Source organism: Lepus europaeus, chromosome 18 (genome assembly GCF_033115175.1).
Source record: "Lepus europaeus isolate LE1 chromosome 18, mLepTim1.pri, whole genome shotgun sequence".
Taxonomy (NCBI): domain Eukaryota; kingdom Metazoa; phylum Chordata; class Mammalia; order Lagomorpha; family Leporidae; genus Lepus; species Lepus europaeus.
Genome location: NC_084844.1, coordinates 11,339,514 through 11,353,832, shown reverse-complemented (window position 1 = coordinate 11,353,832; position 14,319 = coordinate 11,339,514). Strand labels below are relative to the sequence as shown.

The window sequence follows — 14,319 nt, the reverse complement described above, 5'->3', positions numbered from 1 at the left end:
AGATAAAGCTTCGGTTTTCAGCCTGGTGAACCAGGACAGGGGCTTTTGGAGGGAAGACGCTGAGTTTGTTCTGTGCTTGTTGAGTCTGGGGTGATTTGTGTCACACATGTGACAGTGAACTTGATACAAGAGTACTACCAGCAGCAGCCAAGTGCTCTGATCCATTCATGCTCTACTTAATTATTGCACCCCCCACTGGACGGAATGTTCTTTCTCCATGGTTAGCCAGTGATGACAGTAATCACATTGATTACCCTGAATTTTAAAAACATACTCTGGGGCCAGCATTGTGGTTAGCAGCTTAAGCCACTACCTGCAGCGCCGGCATCCCACATGGGTGCCGGTTTGAGACCCTGGTGCTCTACTTCTAATCCAGCTCCCTGCTGATGTGCCTGAGAAAGCAGCAGACGATGGCCCAAGTGCTTAGGCCCCTGTCGTCCACGTGGAGACCTGGAAGAAGCCCTGGGCTCCTGGCTTCGGTCTGGCCCAGTCCTGTCTGTTGGGGCCTTTGGGGGAATAAACCAACTGATAGAAGATCCTATCTCTCCTTCTCTCTCTTTTTCTCTCTCTCATCTTTCTGTAACTCTGCCTTTTAAGTAAATAAAAAATAAATCTTAAAACCAAAATACTGCTGATTGCCTTTTGTGCACTATCTTCATAGAAACCTTCAAATAACCTGGAGAGAAAGGTCTGCTCATGCCCACTTTGCAGATAAAGATACTGATACTCAGACTAAGTTAGAGTCTCATACTAGAGGGAATTGGGGTCAGACTTGAACCCAGGTTTGTTTGTCCATGCTTTTAAAATTCCTATCATTGGGGCCGGTGCTGTGGGCTTAGTAGGCTAAGCCTCCACCTGCGGTGCTGGCATCTTATGTGAGCGCTGGTTTGAGTGCTGGCTGCTTCTTTTCCAATCCAGTTTTCTGCTTGTGGTCTGGGAAAGCAGTAGAAGATGACCCAAGTGCTTGGGCCCCTGCACCCATATGGGAGGCTTGGAGGAAGCTCCTGGCTCCTGGCTTCCAATCAGCTCAACTCCAGCCAATGTGGCAATTTGGGGAGTGAACAGATAGAAGATCTCTTTCTGTCTCTGTCACTTTGCCTCTTGACTAAATACATTAATTTTAAAAATTCCTATCATTCTGCCTTCCATAGAACTTTCTTTATATTCCTTTGATAGGAGGAATCTTCTTTTTTTTATTTTTATTTTTATTTTATTTGACAGGTAGAGTTATAGACAGTGAGAGAGAGACAGAGAGAAAGGTCTTCCTTCCGTTGGTTCACTCCCCTAATGGCCGCTACGGCCAGCGCATCTCGCTGATCCGAAGCCAGGAGCCAGGTACTTCCTCCTGGTCTCCCATGCGGATGCAGGGACCCAAGCACTTGGGTCATCCTCCACTACCCTCCCGGGCCACAGCAGAGAGCTGGACTGGAAGAGGAGCAACCGGGACAGAATCCAGCGCCCTGACCGGGACTAGAACCCTGGGTGCCGGCGCCGCAGGCAGAGGATTAGCCTAGTGAGCCACGGCGTTGGCCAGGATGAATCTTCTTATCTGCACTAGTGACAGTTTGCTGAGTGTAAGTGTGTTGATGAAAGGTGGTGCTTCCTTCCCTGCAGCTCCCCAGCGGCTCCTAGGTGAAGGCTCTGAGATGACTGATAACGTGCATGTGTGTGTTGGGAGGCAGGAAGATGAGCAAAGGGAGGAGTGGCCGCTGACGTCTTCATGTCTGTGAGTCCAGCTGCTGGGGAAATCTGAGTCGTGGTGGCTGCAGAGCCCTGTTGAGCAAGCCGGATCAGTGCGGGCCATGACGGTCCCACCAGACCGGCTGAAGCAGGTGTCAGCAGGTAGCAGGCAGGACTCTAGCTGCTGCTGATGTGGGGAAATGGCCTTCCCCCAGGTCTAGAGCCAGACCCTGGGGACAGGGCGGGAGGTGGCAGACACACAGGTGTTCTTGGGGAGCTCCGTTCTAGATGAGGGCCTTGGGCAGCAAGTAAGGGGACAAAATCATGAGCAAGTTCAGAGACGGCCTTGGGACAACAGCGGTCAGTGATGCTGCAGGAGTCACTGGGTGGCATGACCTCCCCTAAGAGGAGAAATGTGAAGGGGCCAGCCATGTGGAGACCGGAACAGAACGTCCCGGACACAGAAAGGGCCTGAGGCGGGAATAGGCTTGGGGTGTTCTAGAAAGTTCCACTCAAGCTTGGCGAGCGAGCTTCAGGGAGCATGGGGCTGATGTCACATGGGGTCCAGATCTCCAGGGCGGAAAGTCCCCATCCTTCCAGTGTCATATCACCCATGGGAACAGATGATGTTTGTGCCCCTTTCCAAGACCACCATTGAGGCCCCTGGCAGTGGAGGTGGCCAGCCTGGGGCTCCAGCTGGGTTGCGTGGCATCCCACCCCAAGAGCTCCCTCCGCATTGGGTGGCACTCAGGGGATTGCTTACCCAGGATTTGTTCAGGGCACAGGCAGAGCTGGGGAAGGAATTCCCTGCTCTAGTGGCCAAGAAGAACGCATCTCAGGACACTGAGGACTTGGGCTTATCCTGCTGGAAGCTCCGGTGAAGGACCTTGGATCACGCAATGACTTCTGATTTCGTTTGATTGCACTGAGGATCCACCAAAGGGTTTTCAGATGGGGACTAGTATCAGCTGGCTAAGATGAATGTTTTTGAAGTTACTTTGGCTGCCCTATGCAAAATGGATGAAGGGGAAGTTGGGGGCAGGAATAGAAGAAGAGAGCCCGGCTGCCCCCTATAGCTGGCCATGCCATGTCCTATTTGTCTCTGGACCATGGTGCCACTGGGCTCACTGGGGCTCTGCAACGTGGTGGCCATGGGAAACACAATGCAGAGACACTGGCAGTGGTCTGGGTGCATGATGACAGACACCCAGACTAGGACATTAGCAGGTGGGTGGAGAGGGGAGGATGGGTTTGAAGTAGGGTTGATAGGACACACCAGCAGCTTGGCTGTGGACAGGGAGGAGGAGGAGGAACAACAAAGATTCTGAGTTGAGCAACAGGGTGGGAGGTGGTGGTGTTTACTGAGGTAGGGGAGGAACAGGTATGCAGGGAAATATCTAAAGAAGATCAGATAAACTTGTAGAGACTGGCAAAGGAAGCAAAGCCTGGGGCCCTGAGGTCAACAGGCATTTCTCCCCTTGCTCTGGGAAGCCCAGTGGGCTGAGAGGTTGCCTGTTTGTTTTTGTTTTTGTTTTTTTAAGATTTTTTTTAAAAAATTGATTTGAGGGGTAGAGAGGTAGAGTTACAGGAGAGAGAGAGAGAGAAAGAGAGAGAGTGAGAGAAAGTTCTTCCATCCACTGGTTCACTCCCCAGTTGGCTGCAATGGCTGGAGCTGGGCCAATCCGAAGCCAGGAGCCAAGAGCTTCCTCCAGGTCTCCCATGTGGGTGCTGGGGCCCAAGCACTTGGGCCATCTTCTGCTGCTTTCCCAGGCCATAGCAGCAGAGAGCTGGGTTGGAAGAGGAGCAGCCGGGACTAGAACCGGTGCCCATATGGGATGCTGGCGCCACAGGTGGAGGCTTTAGCCCACTATGCCACAGCAGCAGCCCCTGCCTGGGGTTTAAGCTGCGGTCGATGCTGTTGTGCAGAGCTTGTGTTAGGGGCATGTGGCCCAGCAGCTGCACAGAGCCCGGCACTTAGAAGGGCTGGGCGCTTTGTGTAATGCTCTGCCATTGCCGTCTTGAAGTGCTTGGTGATTTTTGAACACTGTGTCTGCTTTGCATTGGCCTACAAATTGTACACGTGGTCCTGCTGGGCGGGTGGGGGGGTTGAGATGACACCAATAAACTTGGGCCAGAGTGTGCAGAACTTCAAATTCAAACCAGAATCCATCCACGGGCAACAGCTGCTGATGACTTAATGTATGTGAAGTGCTTGGAAGAGTGCCCAGATTAAGTGGTTGGTAAGCAATCACGGGAGAGTAATAAGAATTATTGTAAGGGCCATTTGAGAGTGTGAGCTGGGAAAGATCCTTGTCATTCCTTCTCGGGAGGAAGAGAACAGGACAACATGGGGAACGGTGAACAGTTGTTTGGGGAGCAAAGATGCGAACCACGGATGGCACTGGGTTTGGAATTCTAAGGATAGTGGCTGCTGGCTGCATGCCCCGTCAATATCCACAGCCCTGGATTTTGTCCCAGGAGTTCAGTCCCTGTGTGTGTGTCTGCTGGGGAAGCTTTGAAAGAAACCTGTGCCCCAGGCCCAAGGAAAGGAATGCAACAAGGACATCTCCCAGCCCCAGGGCAGGACTGAAGGGCCGGAGGGGTGAGGGCTGGATGCCCCTGAGGCTCTGGTGGGAGGGCCTCACCATGCTTGTGCAAAGCCAGCGGTGCGTGCTGGCGCACACGCCTTCCCTGCCCTCATTCTGTCACGGGAGCATCACCCAGCCTGCCTCCTGCAGAGACTCCCGAGCCACGCCAGGTGTCCAGATGGGCAGAGCTGGGATCTCCCAGCACCATCTCGCTGCTTCCCGTGTGTCCCTTCTTTGCCAGTTGCCACCTTGAGAAATTGTGTCAGAGGCTGAGGCCCGGGTCTGAGTTGTGTTGCACAAAAAATAGAAGACAGTGTGGCTTCATCACTCAGCACACACTCGGGAGCCTGGGGACTTCCTAGTGAACCGAGTATTATCTAGTGAGACAGGCAGACACCGCTCCGGTTGCATATTGCTGAGCAACGAGTTATCTCCCAACTTAGCTCAAAACAACAGCCAAAGCTCCTGGTTTTATCATCATCAGGCCAGGCACCTCCTGGTTGAGCAATTTTCCCTTTCGGCATTGTGTTGACAAAGGTCGCCTGTGGGCAGGCTGGGAGGTCTGAGATGTCCTTGCCCACCTGGCTGCCTATTGCCAGCAATGGCCCCTGCTGGGGTCATTGGCCAGAAAGCTCACAGGTGACTCGTCCAGCAAGACGGCCTCGGGGTAGTCCTGCTTCATAGATGGCGGCGGCTCCCCAAGTGTTTCAAGGGAGGAAGTGGAAACCGGGTCTTGTAAGGCCTGAGCCCAGCACGTGGTACAGGGTCACTGCTTCCACAGTGTTCTGTTGGTCACAGCAGCTGCCCAGATTCAAGGGAAAGGGACACAGGTCCCCCCTCTCAGTGGGAGGCCCCTAGAAGAGCTTATGGCACTGTTAACCTGCCCTCAAGGTGAAGACAAAGAATTATGGTTCCGTGCTAAGGGATTTGCAACAGGGTATGTGAGTATAATTACATGGAGAAGAGGGGCACAGGCACAGGCGCGGGGCGGGGAGTACTGCAGATAGGTGGGGCAGGGGGACAGTCGGGGAACAGATCAGCCATTGGGAACACTTGAACTAGTCCTTGAAGGCAGCTGGGACTTGATAGTCAGTGTGAGGTAGGATGGTGAGGAAAGGCCTTTCCAGGGGTCACAGCATGTGCAAAGGCACAGAGGCAGGGCGTGCGGGCAGCCTGTGGTGTGGAGGGGTCAGAGGCAGCCGGTGAGCCCCAAGGGGCTTGCAGAGGGGATTGGTGTGATCAGATCTGCATTTCAGGTAGACATTTGCACTAATGTGGAGTGTTAGGAAGATCAGCCTCTTGTAGTAACCTCGACTCCAACTCCTGTGGACCTCCATGGGGCACTGACAGAGCAGCGGACAGTTTGCACAGATCTGGGAGCTCTTTGGTGGGGGTAGGATCGATAGAACTTGGTGACGTCTTTGCTGGGAGGAGTGAGTGAGGGTGAGGAGTCCAGGCAGGTCCCCCGGGCTCTCTGCTGAGATGGGCCGTGAATGGTGGTGCTGCAGCTGGGAGCAGGTCTGGGAGGTGGAGACGGTACGGCAGCCCTGGATTACTGTACAGAGGGTCCCAGAGCGATATCCTGGAGAGAGGGGCGTGCAGGTGGTCTCTGCCGTACCCAGTGTGCACTGGAAGCACACATTTGGAGATCAGCAGCTTACTGGCCGGGGACTGTCTCTGTCTTCCCAGAGGCTGTGAGGGGATGCGGAGTGAAAGGGAGCTGGGGGTGGGGGGCAGGAAGGAAGTTGAGGGGTTGCGTGGGGTGGCCATGGATGGTGAAGACAGGCGTCCTGGACGGCGGAGGAGGAGACTTTGCGGGAGAGAACTGGCTGAGCGGTAGCCACCCTGAATGGTGCCTGGTGGTTAGGAGAAAGCTAAGCCAGACTCCTCTTTCCAGTGGCTGGCATGCTTCAAACCTGCTCAGGACCCCTGCGGAGGGCGGGCGCAGCCCCCTGTTTCCCGCAGACCTCCTAGGAGAGCATGCAGGTGCGCGATCACCTGCTTTTTCCCCCGAAGGTTTGGGAGGCAGGGGGCTCCTCAGCTTCCCCGATAGATGAGGCCAGTACTTTACCCCCTTACTCTAGGAGCCTTCCCATGCCTATGCAGTAGCTCCCTCAGGTCATGGCAGGCTGCATTTGGAGATATGTGTGCCTGCGTGTGCACGGTATGCAGGTGTGTTGGTGTGTGTCTGTGACACTCTGGTCTCTTCCCGTGCCCACATCCGTGCTCCCTTCTCCCTCCTTTACACAGGGCCCCAGGGACTGGGCACATTTTCTCTCTCTTTTTTAAGATTTATTTATTTTTATTTGAAAGACAGAATTCCAGAGAGAGAGAGAGAGAGAGAAAGTTCTTCCATCCACTGGTTCACTCCCCAGATGGCTGCAATGCCCAGAGCTGCTCCAATCTGAAGCCAGGAGCCAGGAACTTCCTCTGGGTCTCCCACGTGGGTACAGGGGCCCAAGAACCTAGGCCATCTTCTACTGCTTTCCCAGGCCGTAGCAGAGAGCTGGATCATAAGTGGAGCAGCCAGGTCTCGAACTGGTGCCCATATGGGGATGCTGGCACTGCAGGCCATGGCTTTACCCCCTACGCCACAGCACCATGGGCACATTTTCATCTCTACTCTACTCGTGGGGTTCTCACCCCAAGACCAGCTGTGGAGGGGCTGAGTCTGCCCCTTCCCTTCCCTTCGACTGTTGAGACCAGCTTCCGGACTTCCTAGAGGAGCCAGTGTGGTTGGATGGCACACACGTGAGAACTGGATGGGACAGGCCTGAGTCTGAACAAGTGTCCTTGGGTAGCTGGCCGTGTGGCGCTATAGCCAGGACCTGGGGCTGCAGAAAAGTGCACGCGCGCGCGGGGGGGGGGGGGGGGGGCTTCCAGCAGTGTGCAGCAAGCTCTGTAACTGCCTGGTGCCTCAGTTTCCTCATTTGCACGAAATCCTACATCCCAGGGCTGCTGTCAGGATTAAACATGAAGTGCCACGTCCAGGGCTCATGCTAAGCGAGTGGCTGGAACAGACATGACCTTGTAGGACTTGCATCATTGAGGACGGGGACAATTTCTTTGTTTCCCTAACCTTTGTCACAGGCCTTGTCCCTCGTCATGGTGGCTGCTCAGTAAATATTTGGAGAATAAGTGAGTGAAATGGTGAAGGACCCTCTTTGTTAGAAATAAATTCTCATCAGAAGACCTCAGCTTCATGCACCTTGGTCCCCTTCTCAAAGTTCTCTTTGGGCTTTTTCCTCTTACTCTGGAAGATTTCCTTTTTGTTTTTTTAATTGAGGTGACATTTATATAACATAAAATTAACTGTTTCAAACTGTTAGTCATTAACAATTCAGCAGCATTTAGCACACTCACTCCTCCTGTTGTGCAACCCTCACCTCTATGGAGTTACAAAACACTCTCATTCCTCCACAATAAAATCCCAGCCCCTTCAGTTGTCACCGACTGCCTTCCCTCCGGCCCCTGGCATCCGTCCATTTGCTTCTGTCTCGGTGAAATTGCCTGCTGTGGACGCTTTGTACAAGTGGAATCACGATCCGTGGCCTTTTGTGTGCGGCTTGTTTCACTCATAGTGATGTCAAGGATCAATGCATGTGTGGCACACATCAGCACTTATGTCTTCCTGCTCAGCACTATTCCAGCGTGTGGGTCTACCTCTCTGGGTGGACGATTGGCTATGGTGAACCGTGCTGCTGTGAACATGTGTGTGTTACTAGTATTGGAGCAGCTGATTTCAGTTCTCTTTGGGTTCTTCCTAAGACAGGAACTGTTGAGTCATATGCTAAATAGTTTCTGTGATTTTTAAAAAGGTTTTGCCCTATGGTCTTCAAGCTTGAGGCTCACCTTTTTGGAAAGGAAAGGGAAAGAAATGGAAAGAGAAAGGAGAAGGGGGAGGGGAAGGGAAGGAGAAAGAAAAGGAAAGAACCCACTCTTGGTCTGCAGACCTCACTGCCTTCCAGGCCGTATTCTCTGCAGATGGCAAGGTCACGGTGAAGGGCAGGGACTCTGTCCTGCTTGCTGTTGGTAGCTCCATGGGGCGTCTCTGAGGGGTAGGCAAGCATTCAAACCTCAGAGGGTGGACCTGGTGGCCAGGGAGAGGCTGTGGGTAGCATTCAGGTGGAGGCTCTTGGAAGTCTCCCACTCTGCCCCCTCTGCTGTGGGCCAGCCCCTGGTCCTCCTTGCTCTCAGGTGTTCCTCCTGCATGGTGCCATGCTGAGCTTGCCTGCAGAGCTCCCCACAGTCTGCACCCAGCGATGCCTTGCTCCTCCCCTGCCCCCAGCGGAACCCCGAGACATCCCCTGTGTCACTGCCCTGTTCAAGACTCCAGACTTCCATACTTGTAAAGCCCTTTAAAAATTAAATGTTTCAAATACAAAAGGAAATTGAGAGAACAGAAACATTAACAGCGGTGTACTCGTGGTTTATATTTTTGCTGTTTTAGTCCGCCTATAATTAAGATTTGTTTCTCTGAATCATGAGGATGTGAACACCTTGGCCTTATACATACTGCAGTCACCTGACCTTTCCCTATGCCCACAATACCGTGTTATGCCCAGGTGACAACCATGCTTCCCGACCATCTTCTACCACATCATCTTAAGATCCTTCACATGTGTTGTTTGAGCTGGGGTCCAATCAAACATGACGGGTTACATTGGGCTTTGCTGCTTTAGCTTCCCTTCATGTAGATTATTACAGTCCTGACCTGATTCTTCCCCATGGTTTTGCCTTTTTGCAGAGCCTAGGAGATGTCTCGGTACTGGTTTGGAAATGATTTCCTTGTTATTTAATTTGTTCTCCCATTAGCTGTGTTTCCTGTAACCTGGAAATTGGGCCCAGAGGTTTTGATTAGATTCAGGTTAAATGTTTTTGGCAAGAATCCTTGATTTTATAAACTTCATCTTGCATCTCATCAGGAGACATGCAAGGTCAGGGAGCCGGTTATTAGGGGCGCTACATTTTGTAAGCTGTTGGTCACCAGCTCTGTCCCATTTGAGTGGCCCGAGGGTGACACTATGTCACCCTTTCCCAACACGCTCTCCGGTCATCGGTTATTATGTGGGGGAAGTGGCACAGTAGTGGTGACTTCCTGAGCCTGCTGTCATTTCCTCGTGTGCTCGCTGCCAATCTTCTATGCAAGGACTGCTTACCTTCAGCTCCTGGCAGTGGCAATGGGGCAGTCTGAATGCTAGGGAAAATGTTTAATTCTCTTTAATTAAAAATGTTCAGGGTAGGGCGTTGTATGGTGTTCTCCTTTAATGGTGGCAAATTAAAAAAAAAAAAAAAAAAGCTAAAGTGTTTTGGGGCTGGTGCTTGGCACAGTGTTAAAGCCCCGGCTTGCTGGCTTCACATATGGGCACTGGCTTGGGTTCCGGTGTTCCACTTCTAATCCAGCTCCCTGCTAAATGCGCCTGGGAAAGCAGCAGAAGATGGCCCAACTGCTTGGGCCCCTGCACCCACTAGGAGACCCGAAAGAAGCCCCTGGCTCCTGCCTGACCCAGCTCCGGTAGTTGTGGCCATTTGGGGAGTGAGCCAGCAGATGGAGGATCTGTCTTTACCTCTCTGTAACTCTGCCATTCAAATAAATAAAAATCAATCTTTTTTTAAAAGTGTTTTATATTTAAAATTATGTTTAATTTATTCAAAAGCCAGTTTGCGATAGCAAGATCCCATCAAACAGTTCCCTCCCCAGTGCCCATAAAGGCCTAGGGGTGGGGTTGGGGGTTGAAGCTGGGAGCTAGGAACTCAGTTCCGATGTGAGCCAGGTTCCAGGAACCCAATCATGGGAGCCGTCATTCTGCTTCCTAAGGTCAGCCCTGGCAGGAAGCTGGCCATAGGAGCTGGAGGCAAGAAACTCGCCCAGGTGCTCTGGTGTGGGACGCGGGCATCCTACCTGGCATCTTGACAACTAGGCCAAATGCTCACGCTGCAAGTGGCTTTGTTTTTGGTTGTCGGCATGGACTTACCGGTTTTTGTTTATTGGTGGTAGACAATCAGTGTCAGCAATTATTCTTTTTTAAAGAAAGCTTTTAATAAATATAAATTTCATTGCTACAGCTTTAGGGATATAGCGGTTCTTCCCCCCATACCTGCCTTCCCACCCCCAAGCGATTCCTCTTGTGATGTTCAAATTGTCTCCGATCTGGCTGGCGGCAGCCCCTCCGAGCTGGTTCTCTGGCGCAACAGGATGCCCCTGACCCCCCCCCTTGAACTTCCCCTGCCCCACACCTGGAGTTCACTGCTTCCTCAGAGCGCTGATTCCGTTTGTTGCAAAAGGGTGATTACAGCAGATTGGGGTTAGGTGTGCTCCGTGCTCCGCGTGTCAGAGATTGGGGTTAGGTGTGCTCCGTGCTCCGCGTGTCAGTGCTCCCAGGCCCTCTCAGTGGATAACAGCTGGGAAAGGTGTTTATGAGTTTAGGATACTCTTCTTCCTTCTCATAGGATAGGGTTTTCTCTTAGCACGACTCTTGAGGGCTAGTTTACAAAATGAGGTTCATCCCCCAAAACCCCGCCAGGGCCGGGACCAGAGCGTGAACCCCCGTTCCTCGGGCCCTGGCTTCTTGCGGCTGGCGGGATCCCCATCGCTCCCCTTCCTGCGCAGGTTTGCGGATTTTCACGCAGCGGCCTCCACCTGCTCGCCCTCCAGAGCCTCCTTGCTCACCGGCAGGCTTGGCCTCCGCAATGGGGTCACGCACAACTTTGCGGTCAGTTCCGTCGGGGGCCTTCCGCTCAACGAGACCACCTTGGCCGAGGTGCTGCAGCAGGCGGGCTACGTCACCGGGATGATAGGTAAGCCCGCCACGTTGCCCACGATGGCTGCCGCGCATGCGCAGAGCTCCACCGCCCTGAGCCCGCCCCGCGTGCGCAGAGCTCCACCCAAGCCCGACGCTGCCTACGGTGGCCGCCGCGCGTGCGCAGAGCCCCACCCAAGCCCGCCACACTGCCTACGGTGGCCGCCGCGCATGCGCAGAGCCCCACCGCCCCACGCCTTGTTCGTTTCCAGCACTGAACAGTGCTTTGAGTTTTGAGGAACTGTAGCACCTACAGGGAGTTAAGACATACACCGAACTGTTTTCCTCAGTAAGTGGTTGTTTTCATTACGTCGGCTTCTGAGAGAGCTCGTGGGGAGCCGGACGCTGTCGCCACGCTTGCTCCGCCATCTTTGCACGCTGGCGTTTCTCCTCTCGCTTGTTGCCTCATGACGGCAGGATGGTGGCTTCCGTTCCCTCGCCTCAAAGAAAAAAGAGAGGCAGATGGTGCCGGCCGCGCTTGTCCTCTTTTAAGGGGGAAGCCAGTCTTTTCTCAGCTCTCACCACCCCCAGCGCTTGATCTTGAACTGCGTTTCCATCTTTCTGGCTGGAGCTGGGTCACGTGGCCGCCCCGCCGCAAGGAAGGCTGGGAAACTGGAGCAGGATTAGAATGGCTGACGTGGCCTTGGGCACAGTGGATTAAACCAGAATTCTACCAGCGAGTCAGTGAGGACTTCGGAACATGGGAAGGAGCCAGCAGCACCTGCCACGCTGTCCAACGACTTGGTTTGCTAGCGTTTCACTGGTTAAATGCTCTTACTCGGCATGCATGGTGTTACCAGGTGAAGTGGCGGCGGCGGAGAGATCATCTCGGTTCTTTGTCTCCCAGGGGAGACGACTTTCCGAGTGGACAAGGCAGAGAGAAAAGCAAGATTTATTCAAGTCAGAGACCTCCTGGCCACGTGGCCGGGAAGGGGGCTCCTGGAGAGGCAAAACCCAAAGGGGCTGGTGGAAGTGGGGTTTTTAAGCACAATTTTGAGGAAGAATGAAAAAAATAAACTTGACAATCAGTAACAAGGTGGGAACAAAACCCATCAGAAGACCTGAACTGTGATCTTATTTGCTCTGTCTGGCTTGCTCAGACTAAGTAACAAAAATGCTGTCGCAGGGGTAGGATAGGCAAGTTGTTTTCACAGTAAACTGAGCTCAGAAGGATGGAATCCCCGCTCCCTCGCTGTTCTCATGATAAGACTGGAAGCTCCCAAGGAGTGGGGCAGGCACTTTTGAGCTTGCTGAGGAAGCAAGCATTTTGCATCCTCAGTTCCCACCGGGACCAACCAGTCCAACTGCTCACTATTAGGTGCCAGGCACTGGTCTGTTTATTTTTATCAGGGGATGATGGTTATTTACCCGTTGTAGAGATGAGAAAACAGTTTCAGAGAAATGGGGAGACCTGTTCCGTGTTGCCTGGCCTGGGGTGGGTGGAGGCCGGGTCTAGAAAGGTGTCTGGCTTCAGCTGTACCCTTGGGCTTTGCTTCCATGCCAGCCTCCCCTCCAGGGCCAACAGGAGCCAGCAGCCCCAGCAGCATTCTCAGGCTGCTCGTTAGGTTGACTCCCAGAAGAGCTGAGTCCAATGGGATTCCCAGAAGGTGTGCCAACTACAGGGGGACAGGAGGGACTCCTGTCGGTGCCTCCTCCCTGACCTGAGCTGTTCTCACCTGTGGGAGGTTGCTGTACCCACACTGAGGGCTGGCACCTCTGTGTTGACTCCACTTTGTCCTAGCATCCTTTAGACACGTTCAAACCGGAGCATAGTTCAAACTGGAGCGTAGCGTTCTCTTTTCTGGAAGGGCAGGCCCTCATGGGTCAGTGGTCACCAATTAAGGTCCCACCTTCCTCTCTTTAACAATCCCTTTCTCGGCATGCCCTGAGGCACAATTATGTTATCAACATCAATACCAGGACTGCATTGTGGGCTGACTCTCCCGGCCAGACCTGTTTAGTGTGTCCATTTAATCCTCATAGCTAGGAGGGCTTGGTCCCAGGGCTGCCGGATTCCAAAACCTTGTGCTGCAGCGAGAGAGGCTGGGCTCTTCCTGAACTGGCCTTGGCCCTCTCACTTCCTGCCTTTAAACTCCCAGGAAGCAACTGTTTACAGGTGGGCTGTTGAGCTGCCGCCCACCTTCCACATGTCCCGGGTGGGATATTCAAGCACATCCACTTTCCGAAATCATGAACTATAGCGTCTGGTAGGGAAAACTAAAAACGCATCTGCATCGGTCAGCTTTTCATGACTGCAGCAGAACACCAGAGATAAGCTGCTTAGGAAGGAAAGAGAGATCTGTTTCGCTCACAAGATGGCTTCTTGCTGTCAACGTTCCAAAGTGTCCCAGAGTATCACGTGGCAAATGACGGGGGACACCTGTGTCCATTTGTGAGCTCCTGGAACCACCAGGAGTGAATCCTGCAATCTCTACCCTGCTGACCCAATCCAGTCACCGCCTGAAGGCCCCAGCTCCAGACACTGTAATTAGTTTGTTTCTACCCTCTTAGTTAACGTAAGGTTTGGGGGTCTATAGGGCATCTGGAGAGTAGTCACCATCCAACCTGATAACCACGCTGTAGCCCCTGGTGTGCACACTGCTGCTAATCTGGGCCCAGTGATGTGTTCTTACCTGGTTGCTTCTATAATACGCGGCCCTGCTGCTTTTCTTTCACATTATCTTATATTTCCATGTAATGCTTAATCCAAGCATTGCACATAATGCTTAAATAATACATATAATTTCCATAATTTTTAGATTTCCATGGAATAATCCAAGCATTCCATGTACTTCATCCATTTCCCTTAATTTTTTTTGTACTAAATTTCCTTTTCAAATGTGCAGAGCAATTGCAGGAAGTGAGCAATGGGCCCCCATAGCTCCTTTATCTGGATTCACTTGTCAAGCTTTGCTACCTGCAGTTGTCCCTAGAAGGCAGCCAGTGGGGTTTGATTGATAACTCACTCAGCCGTATTCCCGTAGCTGCCAGTTAATTTCTCTCCATTACGTTACTGAAGGCTGCTGCTGTTTGGACCTTTGTAGCCCATTCATTTCTGTGCCCCCTTGTTATTGGGCCTGGTCCTCAGAGTGGATTGAGCAGGTCAGAGCGTTCTGACCTTGTCGGAGCTCTGCCCAGTTCTTCCTCTGACCGAATGCACTTGCAGTGCGGGCAGCAGCAGGTGGTTGACTTTTCTCATTTGCTGCCCCGTAGGTGGCTTGGTGCTGACGCTGCAGTGAGAGGCAGGCTGT

General features: G+C 52.8%; 1 protein-coding gene across 4 annotated transcripts in view; it reads left to right on the top strand.

Annotated features, from left to right (window-relative positions):
- Positions 1 to 14,319, top strand: part of ARSG (arylsulfatase G) — a 129,136-nt gene that overhangs the window by 57,842 nt on the left and 56,975 nt on the right. For all 4 annotated transcript variants that reach the window (XM_062175491.1, XM_062175493.1, XM_062175492.1 and 1 more), the window contains exon 3: positions 10,879 to 11,066. In XM_062175491.1, coding sequence (XP_062031475.1) covers positions 10,879 to 11,066 — 188 coding nt within the window. The remainder of the gene's footprint in view (positions 1 to 10,878; positions 11,067 to 14,319) is intronic.